The 20,677-nt window shown below is 33.2% G+C and overlaps 1 protein-coding gene across 12 annotated transcripts in view; it reads left to right on the forward strand.

The window, feature by feature from the left end:
- LOC148620556 (zwei Ig domain protein zig-8-like) overlaps positions 1 to 20,677 on the forward strand; it is a 45,298-nt gene that overhangs the window by 18,256 nt on the left and 6,365 nt on the right. For 2 of the 12 annotated variants that reach the window (XM_088574192.1, XM_088574196.1), the window contains exons 2-5: positions 5,862 to 6,075; positions 13,828 to 13,955; positions 16,682 to 16,892; positions 19,879 to 19,905. In XM_088574192.1, the coding sequence (XP_088430318.1) occupies positions 6,000 to 6,075; positions 13,828 to 13,955; positions 16,682 to 16,892; positions 19,879 to 19,905 (442 nt within the window). In that variant the 5' untranslated portion in view covers positions 5,862 to 5,999. Of the gene's footprint in view, positions 1 to 3,151; positions 3,511 to 5,090; positions 5,315 to 5,621; positions 6,076 to 13,827; positions 13,956 to 16,681; positions 16,893 to 19,878; positions 19,906 to 20,677 lie in introns of those variants that run through there. The other 10 variants (XM_088574199.1, XM_088574200.1, XM_088574190.1 and 7 more) reach the window with 10 other exon arrangements.

The raw sequence follows: 20,677 nt of genomic DNA on the forward strand, positions 1-20,677 counted from the left end.
CATGAGGAATCGAATCAAAATATTATTGTCATCAATGAATTTGAGTAGTTTACAATGTTCTGTGCATGTATATGCATTTTTTATCCATTTCTATTTGACATTCTACAAACGTCTCAGAATGTGACGACTCTTTTCGTTACACTACTCCATCGGATCAAACTGATGCAGGGAAGATAATGTAAACGTACGGAATTCCCAAAGATGTTAGAACTGTCAGATTTGCGGTGTAAATTTTTGGTCGTTCCCTCCGCGGGACTCGAACTCGTACCGTTGTGACATCTATGGCAACAGCGACTATTCTACATAATAACACCTAGATGAACTGTCCCGTACTACCATACATCGTGTTACAGCTCTAGATTAATCCTACAAGAAGGAATGACCCCGCCAGCGAAAACTTTAATTTTATATAGCCTAGCTGTCCGAGTGGTCTATGGCGCTGGACTTTGCGCAGGCGGCGTTGCCATAGATGTCACAGCGGTACGAGTGCGAGTCCCACGAAGGGAACGACCAAAAATTTGCATCGCAAATTTGAAAGTTCTAACATCGTTGGGAATTTTTCAGACCTTTCTATACGTTTTCATATCTTCCCTGTATCAATTTGATCCGATGGAGCAGGACAGGGAGAATACTGGACCAGATAAAAGTGTACTACTAGTATATCCATGTGCATGTATGAGGAACATACATGTGCTTGGATAAACTAGTAGTACATACTTGATCTTGTTTTGTTCGACTACTTGTTATGTAAATGAACGATACTTGGTAGTGTAGCTCTACACACCAGAGCGAATAGCGGGAAGTGTGTTCTACACACCAGAGCGTTTAGCGGGAGGTGTGCGTTGCAATATGTATACCTGTAATGATAAATCCATCGCTATTGACGTATTGAACAAAACATTTCCATTCAGGGGCATAAAACTGAATCAAAGACGGCCTCCCTGCTAGTAAACGTAAGCACATTCAATGCAATGGAAAATTGGAAAAGAAGCGATATCCTGTCTCAAATTCTTAACTGCGCATGCAAACAATACAGGTTACTTATAATAGGTACATTTTATAACCTTAATATTTTTTCACATATGTTTTATCTTAACAACGAAGGTCCCATAGGACGTTGACTTCAAGGCGTTAGCCTTTAAACTCTTATGACAATAAGTGATTTAGTTTTCAATTTCCAAAAATTCAATTTGATGGTCCTTTAGTAGACAAGGACTTTGTCAATATGAAATTGTGAATAGTTAGAGTAAAATAGCTGCTTTATGGTGTACTATCTCAGATATGTTCTAGAGCTTCACAATTTTAAATCGAAAGCTTTAGTTCTTTGTGAGGTACCTTAGTGATTTATATGGCTTTGTGGTATTTCATTACTAACTTCATCGCTTGTACAAATATGTAGGTGTATATTTTTAAACGCATTTTTATGTTTTAAGTAGGCGCTTCAATTATATTTAAAATAATATTTTGATGATGTTTTTTTTCCAGATGAACAGGTGCGTTACGAACATAATGCTGTCAGTACATGCCTGTGGGTATTAAGTGTTGCCTCTTAAGACTGCTTTATTATCAATACATCTTCAAAATGTCCCTATGCAACTTTATGTTTCCCTTCTAATTTTATTCAAATTATGTACATGTGCAGTTTTCAAATAAAGCAAAATTCAATACAGTGACGGCTTCTTTGAGAGACAGTGAACATTGTTCTATATTGCCATCAAAATTAACACAACTTATGGAAAGAACTACATTGTTGGCGCGATTCTTTTGGTTTTTTTCTTTTCTTTTCTTTTTTTTTTTTGTATCATACCAACATGTCAATATACACAGTAATTTAGTTCTGTATATGATATTTTCCTTTTGGATATATTTTCTCTACCGTTATTTGTTCATAACATACTAGCCTCAAATATTATTTTATGCCCTTATATATACATATCGTTCGTGTGGCAGTATAATTGACGACTCTTTCTTTCTCTTGGTGTATTTACTGTATACTTTGTTTATGTGATCACGCGCTACATTTGGGTGTATTTACTGTATGCTTTGTTTATGTGATCATGCGGTACATTTGGGTATATTTACTGTATACTTTGTTTTTGTGATCACGCGGTAAATTTGGGTGTATTTACTGTATACTTTGTTTATGTGATCACGCGGTACATTTGGTAGTATTTACTGTATACTTTATTTATTTGATCATGCGGAACATTTGGATATATTTACAGTATGTGGTCACGCGACACATTTGGGTGTATTTACTGTATACTTTATTTATGTGATGATGCGGTACAAATTGAATTTCACTAAAATCCTAAATCATTGACGTGAAAATTGGAATTCTGATATTTCTTAGTAATTGGGTTTCCAGTTTGTATTGCTTTAATTCCAATTTCTACTTACTGATGGACAAGTTCAGACATCTTGATACTTGAAGCGTATCGTGGATCCTACTGTCTCAATTTGTTGTGCCTTCACGATGTTTCTCTAAACATGTGAATGTACATTTGTAAATCGCTATTTTAGCAATATTTTTGACAAGGATTCTTGTTTCATGTAACTGTTACGATATTCCCAGCTTCAGACGACCAATCAATCATTGATTCTACTTGTCAAGATATTTATTTTAGATAGTTTTACAATCGCTTGTTAAAAATCGAATTAGCCAGCTAGTTTTGATTGCGTTTTGACAGAAATGTTTGTCTTGAAGATAGTTGGAAAACATTTAAAGGAACTTTCTCATGTAATCTTAGGATTTAAGTGTAAATTGTAAATAAAAATTAAACAGATAATTTTAATCGACTAGAGACTTGTTGAAGTGCACCGACATATCTGACATTTACATTTCATACATATTAAGTGTTGACTTTTATTTCGACTTTTGTAAAACATTTAAGAGCTTGTCAAAAACAAATCAGTGAATACTGGAAAACAATAAACAGGATTTAGAACACTACATTAGCATTCCTAAAATACCCTTTATGGTCGTATGGTAACATTAAAGATCACGCATGGGTGTATTACAAGTTCCATGTGTCATGAATGGAAGGCCATGGTTGATATGGGGTGATTGTAAAAAAGATGGTTTAGATATTTAAAGAACTTTTTATATGCTATCTCAAGTGATTTCTACTTCTTCAAACATGCTATCATAGTTGTTGATATTACATCAATGGTAATCGGTTGAACAAAAAGTAACTATAATCGATTTGACTGGATAAAAGAAAATATTTTGTAAATCTCAAAGTCAGTTTTCATTTCTGAACAAAACTACGACGATTGCATTATAATATTATTGTTACGTTTTAAATCTGAATATCAAAGATCAGGTTTTGTGATAAAAGAAACCGGATTATTCCGTGACCGACTGAGTATAGGAAAGAGGCCAAGATGAGAGATTAATAGTTATACATTTCTTTGTGGATTTACTATACGTCGATCGTAAAGGAAATTATAGGGAACGTTTTATAGCTGTTTATAACAGGTTATTGTTCAAATCAACATACTCGGTCTGTAAGTATTGCTATAATTCTTCACAATTTACATTTTTGTATAAATTGATAACTGCTTGTAACATTTTATAGGTCGACATTTGTGAGTCAATACTATTCGCGTCTCAAACCACACACTTCGCGCGGGCGTCCTATAATGACATTTTCAATCATAGGTTTAAGTGTCGGTTGTAGAAGGGGGCTTTTAGCTATTAGCGCCTGTATACACACTGCTTAAACATGTAGACTATAATTAAACAAGACTTCACATATAATTGTCAAATTATAAGTTATGGAAAATAAATAATAAAGTACATAAATATGTACAATTTATGTCTACAGACTGTAAGACTTACATCAAGGTTTCACAGTATATGATAATGCTTGACATTCAAAACGAGAAATGGCTTTTGTGTAATGGGTAACCAATTTGTATTTAATAGTTTCCTTCGCCTTTTGTCATAATTTGAATAACCGTAATAGCAAAGCGATGAGAGTTGTTAAGGGCCCACGTATAAAATGTAAAATTTTATCACGTCTGTTTCCTTCTCCTAGTAGAAAGTTGATATGCACATTACAAGTTTACGAGTTGTTTCCCTTGAGTGTCAAGGAGGTGATAAAATTGCATATCCAGAAATGAGGATGGCCGTTGGTTCGTAGGTGTTTAATGTGAGAAGGAAAAAATCTGAAATTGCTAACTGTATTTAGTTATTCAATCGACTGTGCCACGAATATTATTGAGAAAATGATTTTTAGTCTAATAAAAGTGAAGAACTCGTTTATAATAAATAGATAAACCAATCAGTGAACATTGTAGAAATATGTCTCGTTTACAGTTTCGAAAAATATAAAATGTATGTAAAGGGAATGAAGAATCCACTTACATAAATACAAACCCAACTAAACCTGTACTATCCGATATAACTAAAGAAATCCCAGATTGAAAACAAAAACAGGAAGTACAAGAAGAAAATAGGAGTTTAGAAAGTGAGTCTGGAAATTCAATATTCAATATACATTGTATTAGTTGGGCTGCATATTTGATAACGGAAGCAAGTCCTTTGTTTGCAAAATCTGTCCCAAAGAAATTTCATCTAGAACGCTGTATGTCTAGTTTGGGCATATACAATAATGCTACAGATTAATGGTTCTTTATCATAAAACTATTTTTTGCAGGATAAGAATCTTCAAACGACTCTTTTGCTAAGCCTACAATCCCTAAATTTCATTTTGACTTTAATTGATTTTGACACCAGCCTTACGCCTAAATGTTCGAAAACAGGAATCATTTAATTAACCAGAGCAACTAACGATCCAGATAACTTCGTTGGGCAATTTTTCATTGATCTTGAAGCAACTAATTCATTTTACAACAAAAACTAATTTGTTCGGTGACATTCTTATGCAATGTTTAACAGGTTAAACTGAGTAAACTCCATATAAAAATAAAACCACAGTCAACCCGTAATGAACCAATAAATTTTATTGACATGAAATATAATTACAAACAAACCCTTTTAATTCCGTGTTTAAATTTCTGTCCCGATGGAAATTTAAGTTAACCTCGTGTGCCCTGTGGTACGTACCGTAAAGAATGAGGTAGAAAATAATGTATGGGATTACGGTGTAGACCTTTTGATCATGCACCTGACCGCCCATAGCGCCTTGTATCATCAAATTCCCGGGGAGTCGATAGAACTCAGTGGGTTAGCCAATAGTCTTGATGATCAGTATTGTTCGCCAGACTTCGATCTGCACCTATAAATTATATTAGCTACAATACCACTGCTGCAATTAATAGACAACTATACGTGGAGTAGGTTGGAGTAGGTTTGCTTCAGATAAAAACGTGTTCATATTGAATTGGACTTAAGTTTTTAGAATTTTGTGATAACGTTTTGTCTACTCATCGAATTTCTTTAATTTTCTGTTTTCATTTATTTGCATTTTTAGGTCTGAAATTTTATTGGTTTTATAATTTAGTTGATTGGACTATATTTTTATCAATAAATACACGCAGTAGGGACTTGATTCTGTATTTTTATTCTGGTTTATGGCAATTTATTGGTTGGATTAATTGAATTGTAGATATGTAACTAAAGCATGTGGAGTTAAGTTTTACTTTATCTAAATCTCTGCAACATTCAATATCTTATTCATATATTTGACTGGTTAGGTTTGAGTGCAAACAGACCCAGTCTTTGTCTTAAACTATAACAATTGTGACTTTGTCGTTTTACTTCGCTGAATACTATTCCTAGTTATTTGTGATTTCAACGTCTATTGTTGGATGAAACATTTGACTCATTCGAAATATGATTATTCTGTCAATGTGATGAAATACATATCTAACTGTTCCTTTATCTTTTCCAGATTGGACACCTGACGATTTTATACCTGGTTGTGAATTCGTAGATTAATTTTGTTTGGATTTTATTTTTGGTAGATATGGATGTTAAACGAGTAGTGAATTATTGAATTAAAATATATGGATACGAAAATGTGACTAAAATGAAACACTGTATTGAATATAAGAATTGGATCGAGACCGTTTTCATCTCTCTTTTGTCTACATTGATTTTCTCTGGTGAGTAGAATTTAAGTATAGTTTAACAAACAAGCCTTAAAAAGTCTCTGTGAGGGGGAATACTATGGAAGTTTATCATTCATTCATATTTTGACGGAAAATGTATTTTGTTGAACTTGTTCTCTAAATTAAGTCTTTAAATAATATTATTGTAATGCTAGACTTTATAGTGATGAAAACAGTATACGGCCCATGTCGTGTTTTGAAGTCTTTGTATCTCATTTTTGATAAGACGCAGTGTTGTTTTACTAAGCGACGGTTGTAGAGATTTTTTTATAGTCTTAAGGCCAAACAAATGTTTTTTTATAGCTTTAAATATAAAAGAAAATATTTCATAGATTCTCAAATTTACCGATTTGTATAGGAACCTTAACATTGGTGAATTTATTCTATTAGATATTTGCGGAGCTTATTATATTGTAGAGCTCCTTAATGCACTTTGAACCGGGACTAACCTGGGGGCTCGCTTGAATTGCAGGGAAGTCTTTTAGAAGCCATATTTATTGAAGAAATAAGGAAGATCATACATTTTTATCTGCATCATTTGTGAAATGGAATTATTTAATATTAATACTGGTGCACTTATATAAAATATCATTTGTACAATATAATTTTAAGTCATTTCATTTCGTCGGTTAGATATTCTGACGTAAGCAAGTAGAAAACTGTTTAGTAATACAATCGAAAAATGACATGATTCAGAAGAATGTATCTTTGTATAATCAAATCCATCTCTTCATGTGAATTTATACATATTAAATTAAAATATAAATTTGTGTATTGAGCAGAAGCTTAAATGAGTAAACTGCGGTAAAATATACATGTGAAATTAATTTATATTTCAACATGTATTGGTAATTTTTCTTTACGTGCTTTTTCTTGTTTTTGTGCATGTATCAATGCTACAGGAGAATAAGTGTACACGTAATCGTACATATGCTACGATAATTAATCAAGGGATATATTAACTCCAGTAGCAGTAAGGATTTAGGTCGTAGAACTCTACCTAGTACAATCTGTTGCAGAATTCGATGGAAATATGACAATAGAAAGGTTTTACGCGTTTATGGGGTCACAGGTTCATACACGTTAAAGTTTTTGGTTATTGTCTTATAGGGTATGAAAGTCTCGTCGTGTGACTCCGTGGTTTCACGAGAATGGGTCCTCGTTTACCTTTATAATGAATGAATGGACGTAGCGTTGAATACAGTATTAAAAGCAAAACATCTTATAGTGTAAAAGTATCGATATAAATGACAAATATCTAGTTCTACGAAAATGTTACCTGTAAGAAAAGTATAGAACAGAAGATTTTGTATTGTAATGCAGCGTTTTGAGATACTGGAAGTGAACAATAAAATGTAGTTCGGTCTTTGGATTTTAATACATTCTAAATAAGAAATTCCGGAAAAGAAAATGGAATAGAACGAGACTTACAACCCCTGTAAACACTTTAATTTTTAGCACAATAAAGATCCGGCTTAGCGAGTCTGCTTCAAATGATCAAACATTCTCGTCCTGAAATGCATGGAATTATGACGTTAAACCGTACTTAATCCCAAATAACCATTGAATTTCTATTTGAAATTTCCTTATTCCATTTTCTGTTACATGTATTGTATCGCTTCGTCCTGTCCATTAATACGATCTCCAAGTTTTCAATCTTGGTATTTTAATAAAAGATTTTGTTTTCTATTGCTGTGATATTCATACATGTAATTATTCATTTAATTTGTGTTCATACTACATGTACCTGTACATATTGTTCAAAATACAAAAGGAATGATGAACCAAATTACTCATAAACCACAGAAAAACAATTTCTGTCTATAGTAACTATATAAGCTTGTCAGATACTCTCTTTTCTGTGACTCATTTTAAACGACTTAGTCACACGACCCATTATTAAAACGTCTCCCTCAACAATGAAACCGAATACTCTCATTTAAAGACATAATCCATAATCACGTACAAATTGGTCTGATTAAATGTGCAATTTAATATGATAATGTCTCCATAAAAATAGCCATCGGTTTAATATAGGGGTATGACATTAGTATGGGTTTTTATGTTCATTAAATACCTCATACTCAATGAGTTGATAGAGATCTGATTACAATGGGAAGTCTTCATCAAGGGCCATTATCTGTGGTTTGAACAGATGGTAACGGAGCCGTAAACCCCTAGGTTTATTGACAATGACTGATCCTGGTCTTTAGGTAGAGTCTGTCGCATATGCTTTCTCTTATATATTTTTGCAAAGTTAAGCGCTGACTTTTATTTTTTGTAAAATTACGTAGGATTGTGATTGCATTATGTCAAACAAGATTCAGAAACATATTAGTATAGTGACCATAAGCGCATGTTCCATCCACATGTACTTTTGTTTGCATGTTTCAAACGAACCTGCACTTTTTTGTAATGTAACTTCATTTGAAAGTCAACCCTGAATGTGAAACCTCATTTACGTCGATGTTTTTTGATGTCATGTAAGTGCAATGTTTTTACCCAATTGTGGTTTTAAAGTGCATTGAATCCTAGGTAATGTTTAAAAATCGATTAACAATTAAAATATAATTAAAAGCAATCGAAATACCTGTAGGCAGCACGTTGTTATTTACCTAATTGCCCGAAATACCTTGCCTGCATATAGATAAGACAGAAGCATTTGCAATATTCGAAATTTGAAGGTTTTCAAGTGACATTACAATTTTTGTCTGCATGGTAACAGTAATTTTTGAGTAGCTGCATATGCTGTCAGGTTCTATCTTTGTACGTTTAAAAGGTCATTTTAGCTTTATAAAATCCAGAGGCTCCACTAAGAACTACATTTATTCAACGTTATAAATGAGTCCATTATATGCATAACTGTCGTATGGTAGACCTGTCAACCTTGTTTCATAAAAGGCCCATTCTGTGTTATTGACACGAAAGTTGCGTTTCAAATTAGTCGTGTTAGAGCGTTTTAAGAAATACATATATATGTATTCATCATATGCCGGTCTTTTTGGATGTACTTTGTCAACCCGCTGTCTAGCTACATCGTGCTATTCCTCAAAATTCTTTGAAAACATTAATACCATTAGGGTGAAAATCTCAATATCAATTTTCGTTCTCGTGCGATTTTCAGTTCTTGAGAAAGAAATGAGATTTTAAACAACAAAAAAGGAGCATTAGGCCAACAATCTACTACAACATATAAGATACACGTCTACTGAATATCACAGTTTAACTCTACACATGCTACAAATCCTTACATACATGTACACTTATCAAACTTTGCTGTTGTGCAAGTGTGAAATATTCTTGCTTACTCTGTAAAATCTTTGACCTCCTTCATCTCATCCAGATAAAGAAAATATCTAAAAGTATCTCGGTCGTAAACGAAGCTTGAAAATGTAGTCGTTTCAATTTATCACAAGTACACAAAACAATATTGACATGGGACTTCATCATTTCAGTAATAAACAATAACCCATATCAAGTTTTAAAACGAGACTTTCCAAAAAGATTAAAATATGGATGAAATGCCTGTTATACACTGAATATAGCCAGACGAGCTTTTGATTTATGAACTCATAAACGTCTCAGGAGAAAATAAAGGCTTTGAAAAGATGAATAAAGATGCAGCATTCTCGTACACTTCCTTGTGAATAATAGATAATGGTCTGCATTATAAAGATACATATTTAGTCCTTTCTATAATTGGTTACGCAGAAATGATAAATCGGTCTCCAGTCTTCATGTGATTTATTGGTAGATTTTGGCATGTTTTCTAACATTTTGTACCACTGGAGTTGTAATTTTGTGGTCTTGTAAATCACATGGAATAAGTTTGTTTTGTCATACTACTGACTTTTTAAGAGAATCTAATAAACCATTAATAAATCATAACTAAAAATCGACATGTTTTAAGAGACTGTCCATGTAGGCGGCACAGAGAATTTTATGCCACAGTTTTTGTTTTGGTTCTTATGTGATGCTCATCATGATATCAAAGAGAACATGGATGTTTCTGTATAACAAGTGTATGACTGAGAATATATGTTCAAAGTTCCTTCGAGATTTATCTTTAATTAATGTCTAGTGCTTTCTACATTGTATGTAATATATTTCATTCTTACCATTTCAAAAAATAACTAACCAACATTCATTTTATAGAAAACATAAGTTTGTGATGTCTTATGAATGAATTTGGTATGACCCGCCCATTGTCTGGGTGTTTCATGACCTCCATTGTAATACCGACATTATGTTTTGAGGAGGATGTAGCTTAGTATGGCCATTAACGTAACTGTCGCATGTCTAGGACGAATTTTTTATATGTATTCTTTACTTTGATATTCCGTTGTATATAGAAAACGATTACATATTACAGTGTACATGTAAATTAATTTACAATATACGAATAAAAATGAAATTACCTCAAGCCTTAGTAAATGTCATATTTACAATTATTATGGTCCCTTGTAGTATAGTCTATTTTTCTATACCTAAAACTCAATTTATTTTCTCATATGAAAGTCACATTCATTGTACCACGAACATTAGTAAATTATGATAATACAATTGGATTATATCCGTTAATCGTTTTAGAATGAAGCTACTGAAAATAACTCAATTTTGTCTGCTCAGCATCGGAATTGTATTATACAGCATAGGAATTCGTTCAATGTAAATTACTTCAATTTACAAGGGCATTACATCATGCAAATATGTATTTTTAATGAAACATGGTTTTTGACTATCTTTTACATTTTAGTAAAATATACGTATTTGAATCGGTATAATGCGATCGCATTTAATGAATTAGTAAAAGTCATTTTTTAAGTGATAACTAATGTATCTTATCAGCCACTATTTACAATTCATGTAAATCAATTAGACCAATCGCAGATATGTATAACAATTCGTAATTGTTAGATACGATATAAAGCGGAAAAAATATTAAGTGTTAATAGTGGTCTTACTACAATATTGATGTATATTATAATATGAAGAAGATGACACCTTAAACACTCCGGAAGAAACATATCAAACACCAAAGTCCTTTCATCATTTTTTTTTATTTACTCCGAAAATGGTAAATGGTTTTATTTTCTTCATGCATTCTCCTATTGTCATGGTCTGAACAAAGTTTGGGCCGAAATGTCCGGCTTTGGTAAGGTATTGGAGGTTGTCATAGTCCGGAAAGTCCTGAGGTCGAATTGTCCGGTATTGATAAGCTGATTACGTCATTTTCGTAAACATTCGGGTGCCATGTATTGACCATACCTATCTTGGAAAAAGCTAAAGTATTCGATTTGTATTTAAACATCGAAGCTGGCTAATGTTTCTTAGACTGGTGTTGTTCTCAATCTAATTTTTCAAAGTATACGAAAATGAAAATGCCATTTTAATGTTTGAAGCTCCCAATTTTACATTCACAAACCGGATATTGATGCTTTTTTCTGCTTATAAGTATGCAGGACCCTGTTAATAATATATCCATTTACGAACATTCGGTAGCTTACAAAATTGTCATGTCTCTTAGAATTAATACAAAAGAAAAAGCCTAAAAAGAGAAAAATCTATAATGATGGTGGAGGTTGACATGAAATTATATGTCGGCTGCATTTTTTGTAAAGGACTAGTTTCAAAAGTTTATTTTATATGTATTTTATATGACCCAGTTCCGGAAGCCTATCTGTTACACCAAGGTAATGACAGACAACTTGACCTATATATGTAGCAGTTGGAAGAACCTTGCATGTTCAATCAGTTATAAACTCACCATGCTCTTAGTGGCCTCATGTTGCCAGTAGAGCATGCGACGATTGAATAATAATTAATTAAACCGGGGCGGATCTAGGATTTGAGTTTAGAGCGGGCGTAAATTGAATTAAATGCCGTTCAAACCAAGGCAAAAAATATTAAAGGGTGAAACTTGTGGTGAAAAATTTTTTTCTTACCGATTTAGGGGGGGGGGCGTACGCCTGGTACGCAAGTCCTTGGATCCGCCCCTGTTAAATATGCTGTATATGAATATAGCAAGCTGTTCGCTTCCGTTTTTTATCACTTTAAAAGTAGTCCATTAAAATAATGAAAGAAAAAAAGTACAGAAAATTAAGAGATCTTTCGTGGAAGAATACTGGTTAAGTTGGCGTTGGTTTCAAGAAATAAATTGTGACAAAGGGACTTGTACAGTTTGGTGATTGTCTTTGACTCTCTGTCGTCCGCCCATCCGTTCACCCTTTGTTTCGCGTACTTTGTGGACATAACTCAATAGTTGCCGTCAATGGATTTTGTTGAATTTTTGTGTGGTTTGTCACAATATACTAAATATAATTATAATTGTATTTTGACAAAAACTGGAGTGATACAGGAGTTGTGTGACTTGCATGTGTGTACTCTCAATTTTACAAGCGACGGGTGACAACTTGTTACGTGTAGCATCCCTTTATACATGTATGTGCATGTACAAAACATAACACAAAATTTCAATGGACTATGTGTATACATATTTGATCTTGGAGTTTGACAGGTTTTTCCTATTGAACAGTTCGCCATTTTTTTCTAAAAGACAAATAAATCACAGTGTAAAAACGTGCATGTATAGTATATGTATATGTACAGTAAATAAGACTTAGAAGATTTATCCGAATAGAACTTGAGCTTATTGTGTATGATCGAACATGTACGCCAAGACTGTTCATTCGAGCAGACTTAGATTACATTTTAAATTCACCCCTTATAATGATTAGACATATTTATACTTAACCAGATTTTCTACAAGCTGTTAGGATTAGCCATTGATTTTATTTAGATTTGACATACCGTACCCAGACACTATAATATCCCATGTCGAGGCTGTGGTGTGTTTTCCGGGTGATAACTGTACATTATGCTTTTTCTAACCACCAACGACTCTACATGTATAAAATGATTTGTGTAAAGTTATATATGTTTCTAAGTAACATGAATTGAAAGTTTACGTTGAAACCGGAGACACTGTCATCTTTTTAGGAAATTATTGTTTATTGTTTATCAATAGTTTGCAGAAGCAGTATAATTACGATGTTACGGAGGAATAAGAATAAAAATGGCTCTTTTGAGTATTGAATCGTTTTAATGGATATTACCGACATCTGCAGTGAATTGCTCAAGAAACATACCTTTATAGGAAATGAAGGGGAAAGATAATAAAACTACAATAAAATGGTATTAAAGAGGGCTAATTATTGAGAAAATTGTATAATAATTATTGTAGTAACAGAAAAACACAATCATGAATTAAGTATACGGATGTATGCGGATGATATAAATATGTTAAATGATTCACGTTGAAATAATTGCTATGTTTTTTCCTGATTGAATTTTTTTTCTTAAAAATAACAATAATTGCATGTCGTTTTTGAACTAATCCTCTTAGAACTGTACATTGAAAAAGGTGCTTGATAGTTCCACATAAAAATTTACTTTTCAACTTTGAAGCAAGAATTTGTATGGTACACAAATTTAAATTTATGACACAATATCGCATGCAAATTTTTTGATGATCTTAAGGTCAGGCATCGATTTCACAAAAAAGTCGTAAGTGTTAAATTGATCAGAAATTATGGCGTCACGATACTATTTTAGTTTTGACGTCATTGCTTACGATCAACTTTACTGCTGGTCTTGATTTTAAGGTAAGGCCTCGTATGACCTTAAAATTGACAATACCAAACAGTATGTATACATTTCTTGTGATACTCTGTTGTACTTTTGCAGTATCAGCATCTTCACCATGGGACGGTTATATCCTTCCATCATTCGTTGATACCAATACTAACGTCACAACCTATGTTGGATCTACTGTAGTATTGCCATGCTCTATAAAAAATCTCGGAACGAAAAAGGTAAGATATATGACCTCTACTCCCCACTGATATATGACATCTACTCTCCAGTTTTATTTTTATTTGAAATGTTTAAAATATGAACATCATTAAATGTTAGACTTAATTTGGTCTTTGGTCTATAGTATAGAAAGCATTACATGGCGGTTTATTATAAACCCTTTTAAAGTTGTTAGGTTACATGTACATGTAGGTCAATCCAGACTAATCTGCTGCACGACTGAATATTTTTGGCTGGTTCGGGATGTGTATTCTTTAAAAGATATTGATAATGTAATTTAGAAATTACATGTTGCTAATATAAAGATATACTGTAGTATTTATACATATATCTGGTCAAAGGTACACTTAGATGAAGTCAAAATTTTAGTTTTTATTTTAGCTGGTACAAACCAGTAAAATTAAACTTATAACGGAAGACGTTATTAAACTATGTATTTCACGTCCAATTTTAAGTGCACGGAATTGTCGATAATAAATGCTTACAGGACCTATAGTTTTATGACAGCGAGTTTAATTGTGGTGAATTAAACGATTAACCCCGACTTACAGGAAACACCATCAAAGAATTTCAATATAACCTAACATCTACTTCTAGAGAGCTATTTAATTGGACTTAAAGCACCATCTGATCACCGGTCGATTGCCCAACCACTTATATCAATTTCTGTAGAGTTAAATGGAATATCTCTGTCGCCTCTGGCATAATTTGCAACAATTTTAAGATGCAAACTAATATTTAGATACAAGCGCAAATAAAATATCATGGTTGTTTCTGGAATTCCCTCTAAACGTAGAAATGTTAAGCTCTGTTCAAGTTTGCCGTTAAAATGTCACTGGCCTGTTGGTCTATTGTTAATCTGTTCATATTAGAAATTCTTGGTTACTTTAAAGATGGTTTCAATTGCCAAAGTACGTATTATATATTTCCATAACCTTCGTATACCAATTTACTAGATTTACAATGTTTTATAATCTTTAGTAAACACATACAGGAAGAAATTGTTGAGTGATAAAACATGGAAAACCAAGGTCTAAGAGATTTGATTGTTTTTTTTTCCAGGATATGATATCGTACATGTACATGTTGATGAACCTAAATCATGTGACCTAAACGTAAGATGTTTAGGATTCCATTCCCCTCCCCTCCACCAAGATAAAATTACATGCTGCGACATATACGGTTTAATCATACTTAACATGATGCAAATATTATGAAAAAAAGAGGAGTGGCTCATTTTACTTGACGTATTCTTTCATGTATTCACTCATGTAAAGATAAATGCATCATTTCTCACATGAACAACATTGCCGTCAGAGAAATTATTTCAAAGAAGCACCAGACTATCTGAAGCAGAAAATTAAGAATCCGACAAAAGAAACTGTAATATTTATCTCGTAACTAAGTTAATCATGATCTCCGTCTGTCCTTCTTGACATGGGACTTACAGCATAATTCATCACATTTCTACGCCTATTTCTATGATTGATTAACCATGATTGCTTGTATCAATACGGCACTAATTGGCCGCGGAAGGTTTTCATATCCCAAAGGTAAACAAATCGGTCTGAAGCAAATTATTACGGGCTAATGATCGAAATTGACAAACATTCGAAGCTTCTAATTGCATCTACATACACATTGTCCAAACATTACAAGTACTTGTATTTTCTTTCTGATTCTGTGCTGTGGGCGAAGTACGCCAGATTTCTGTTTAATAATGCAAAATGTTTATTTACATGTAATGGTTCCAAATTGCTTTGTTTTTCATGTAGAAGAAATACGACATTGTAAACATGTTTCGAATTGAGAAGATGTCTTACTGCCTATATTACAAAGGTTTTATGTTGATGTTTTTGCTTGGCATGACATTATGTTGACAGTGATCGAACTCCTTGTGCTTGTCAAAATAAGCAATGTGGAATATTTGTCTCGTAAACAGGTCTCACCGACTAACTGTATAACTGTCATTATACATACGTGTACAAGTAAATATTTGTTAAGGGTTTTTTTTTTTTTTTTTTTTTTGGTACTACTTCTAACGAAACGCGACAATCGTTCGCACTGTGCTTTTTTTAAACATGATACCAATTGTATACAATTCACTCTATATACCGATCGCAAAAAATGTTGTATAGCGACATTGTACTGTTGTCGTCGCCTGGCTTCCGTGACATCTTGTTTCAGGATGATAACTTTACTTTTACTGTATGAATCGCTTTTAAATTTTACTACAAAGTGCCGTATACCGCCACTGGAAAGCTGGGTTGATTTTAGGGTTATAATAAGGTACTAGAAGCATGTAGGCATTTCCCAGATGGCCGACCTTCGATTTGAGTAAATTTGTAAAGACCCTCTTTAGGTCGTATCACAATGTGCCATGCAACAACAGAGAGACGAGGATTAAATTTTGGGATTGTTCAGGGTTCTTTATCTATGTAACTGTATCATGCTACACCCTGTGAGACATTTTATCAAACTGATAATACAATACACGTTATTACGGAGAAAACAAACTATTTCATGTTAAAAATGGGTATCCCGAGAAAATGTCCAATGCTTCAAACTATATTGAATGCATAGAATACAAATCCCTCGCCGTCCGTCTGCATCTGCATGTTCCACATGTACATGTACAAATAAAAAAAAATGCATGAATTCGACTGTGTGGAAAGACATCACCGAAAGGTTAATCTGATTTTTAGGTACTGGTGATTTTTTTCAGATAATATGGAAGAAAGTGAATCAGAAGCATGCACTCACAATTGATGACTTTGTATTCACCAGTGATTCACGATACTATATAGACCACTCAGATCACAGTGGTGACTGGAATCTGGTGATCAAAGATGTCACCAAGAAACATGCTGGACAATACGACTGTCAGATCAGCACAAAGGAAGATCTGTCTCTGCGGATAACACTTAACGTTATAGGTAAATTTACAAAGGGAGATTTGTCTTGTGATAACATTAATGTTTTTTTTTGTAAGCCAACAAAGGGAGATCTTTCCTGTGTTACAAGTAAGTTAACAAAGGGAGATCTGTCTTGTGATAACATCTAATGTTATAAATGAGTTAAAAAAGGGAGATTTTTCTTGTGATAGCATCTAATGCTTTAAGTAAGTTAACAAAGGAAGATATGTCCTGTGATAACATCTAATGTATAAGTAAGTTAACAAAGGGAGATCTGTCTTGTGCTATAAGTAAGTTAACACAGGGAGATCTGTCCTGTGATAACATCTAACGTTATAATCAAGTTAACAAGAGGAAGATCTGTCTTGTGATAACATCTAATACTATAAGTAAGTTAACAAAGGGAGATCTGTCTTGTGATAACATCTAATGCTATAAGTAAGTTAACAAATGGAGATCTGTCTTGTGATAACATCTAATGTTGTAAGTAATTAACAAAGGGAGATCTGTCCTTTGATAACACATAATGATGTAAGTAAGTTAATAAAAGGATGCCTGTCATGTGATAACACCTAATGTTGTAAGTAAGTTAATAAAGGGAGATCTGTCCTTTGATAACATCTAATGTTGTAAGTAATTAACAAAGGGAGCTCTGTCCTTCGATGGCACCTAATGTTGTAAGTAAGTTAATAAAAGGATGCCTGTCCTTTGATAACACCTAATGTTGTAAGTAAGTTAATAATAGTGAGATCTGTCATGTGATAACACCTAATGTTGTAAGTAAGTTAATAAAAGGATGCTTGTCATGTGATAACACCTAATGTTGTAAGTAAGTTAATGAAAGGATGCCTGTCATGTGATAACACCTAATGTTGTAAGTAAGTTAATGAAAGGATGCCTGTCATGTGATAACACCTAATGTTGTAAGTAAGTTAATAATAGGCTGCCTGTCATGTGATAACACCTAATGTTGTAAGTAAGTTAAAAGACTGTACACCTAGATACAAATTTGTAGTTCTTGGTAGAGATTCCTAATACTATATAGTACTTTGTAAAAACAATTCCAAATCATCTTCTAAATATACAGAAGAAGAAGATATCTAAATTTTTGATCGACAACATATTTGTCCAGTGTAGTGAACGTCGGCATTCCAATGGGAAAAAATTGTGCTCCTCTACTTGCCGACCTATTCCTTTTCTCTTTTGAGGTTGAATTTATAGCTGATCTGATCTAAAGAAGGCAAATCGATTTTCTAGATCCTTTTATCTCAGTTTCTGCTATATAGATGACGTATTGTCGTTAAACAATCCTAGTTTTTTTTTAATTTTTTACAACGCATTTACCCAAAAGAACTTGAGGTAAAGGATACTACAGCCACTGTGAAGTCAGCCTCATATCTTGGCCTACACTTTGAGATAGATGGTAAAGGAAAACTACTGACCAAACTATACGACAAACGCGATGACTTTTCATTCCGTATTGTCATCTTTTCATTCATCTTTGACAACATCCCTCAGCACCTGCTTAAGGAGTTTTCATATTACAATTCGTACGTTGTGCCAGAGCTTGCCGTATCCACGCATACTTTTTGAATCTCGCTAGTTTACTTACAATTAGGCTTCTGGAGCAGGTTTATATTGCTAGATTTAAGTCATCATTACAGAAATTTCATGGTCGTTATCATGAACTCATGGATCGTTACGATGTATCCATCTGCATTATGAAAACTGATTTGTTCAATGTGTCATAGTTTTTCTTTCCTCTTTCGTCTTCCCTTTTTGTATGTATTATTTTGGATATTTAATTTTTTTGTTGTGAGCGTCTATTTTCCATGTCTGGTCTTTGTCCCTGGATTACATTCTTTTGATTTCCGCTAGAATCTTGATTCTCTTGATTACTCTTACTTAACAAATGGAGACGTATCCCAACAGATAACACAGATTTATGTACATATAGGTAAGTTACATGAAACAAAGTTACATAACACTTAATGTTACAGAATAGTTAGCAAAGTGTGGTCTGTCCCAGTGGATAACACTTAATGTTACAGGATAGTTAGCAGTGATCTGTCCCAGCGGATAACACTTAATGTTACAGGATAGTTAGTAAAGTGTAATCTGTCCCAGGGGATAACACTTAATGTAACAAGATAGTAAGCAAAGTGTGATAAGTCCCAGCGGATAACACATAATGTTACAGGCTATTTAGCAAAGTGTGGTCTGTCCCAATGGATAACACTTAATGTTACAGCATAGTTAGTAGTGATCTGTCCCAGCGGATAACACGTCATGCAATCGTACCAAGAAATAGCTATTGCATCTTGTCCAAGGAAATCCAATTAAATTTCTGAACGATAATACTAAGCGAGAAAGGATAAATAGAAAAGAAAAGAATCTGACAGTGGTCGCAGTCACATGTTGCTTTTCCTATAGCATAGGCTTCTATTGTAAATCTTCAAGTTTCGTATTTTAGAAAAATAACCAGACAAGTTTTCCAACCTTACCTATGACCATTTATTTCCGTTACGGAAATGTGAGAAATAATTTTTATGTACATTTAAAAAAAAGACACATAATTTGGTACTCTATGACAAATCAAACTAAAATCGACCGTTTTAGGCATTGCTTTTAGGCATTGTTTTTCATAGAATTACTGCTTTCCCCAAAAGCAATTTATTTTTTTTAGTGTCATAGCTTGATGTGTACCCTTTACTTTGAATGAAAAATCATGACTATTTGCAAAAAAAAACAAAAAAACAAACAAACATACAAAAACAAAAAAATAGGAAAAGGCAAAAAGGAAGCAAAGTCTAGCCCAATACTCCCGATTAGAAATATGCAATATCAGGCTGATACAAGAAGTTAAACCGTATACGTTGAAGATTGTCCATATAAATTGTTGCTGTTTGATTTTTTTTCGTATCTTTAGCGCATGCTCGTGGTTGTAGGATCACTTTTACATATGAGATCCAATGTAATACCTTATGATGTTCTTTTTAATTTTCAGATCGACCGCCCATAGATAAGAGTAAAGGTAATGACTTATATATACTGTAAACTTTAAAACTAAATGATGGTAAACACAAGTTAAGAAAACCGGTACAAAACAAAAACGAATGAAAGAAACCTAATAGAAAGCACAGAGAAAAGTGTCTGATATTGAACAACCCGGCCTTTTTTAAAAACCAAATGCAGCGGTAGGTGATGGACATATCAAATTGCTTGAAGTATGTCCGGGACATGCATAATAATACAAACAAAACATTTTGATGAATGAGACACATTTATTCTCATACATGTACATGTAATGGAAATGGACACACCATATCTGTCCAGCATAACATGAAGTCTGTCATTGAACTCTTGAAATGATTATTACGATACCAAGCAGCTAACAACTCTGCTTCAAAGGCTACTTTGCAAGAAATTTTATTTAGCAAGGTACAAAAAGTCTTTTTAACTTTAAATTATAAAATCAGTGGTCAAATGTTTGAAATTTAAGTAATGACATGAGTTCTCCTGTATATTGTTCAAAAGAATGAGTTTTCAGGTTTCATTCTCTAAGATGATTTATATATTTATTTGCGCCATACACCGTGTACATGTATGATTTGGCTCCGCTAGGTACATCTAGACTCTATTGTCCTTGGTGCTTTGATATCCTTTTACATAATATTCAGAGTTAACGGTTCAAATAAAACGGTTTATCGCATCTGTGCATGTACATCAATAGATTAAACATTGTTTACTTCTGAGCGACGTGGTTCTAACCTTTCTTAAATCATACTAATCTCTCTACAAATATT

Source organism: Perna viridis, chromosome 3, assembly GCF_037379345.1.
Source record: "Perna viridis isolate PV_CMFRI_1.1 ecotype Kerala chromosome 3, ASM3737934v1, whole genome shotgun sequence".
Lineage (NCBI taxonomy): Eukaryota > Metazoa > Mollusca > Bivalvia > Mytilida > Mytilidae > Perna > Perna viridis.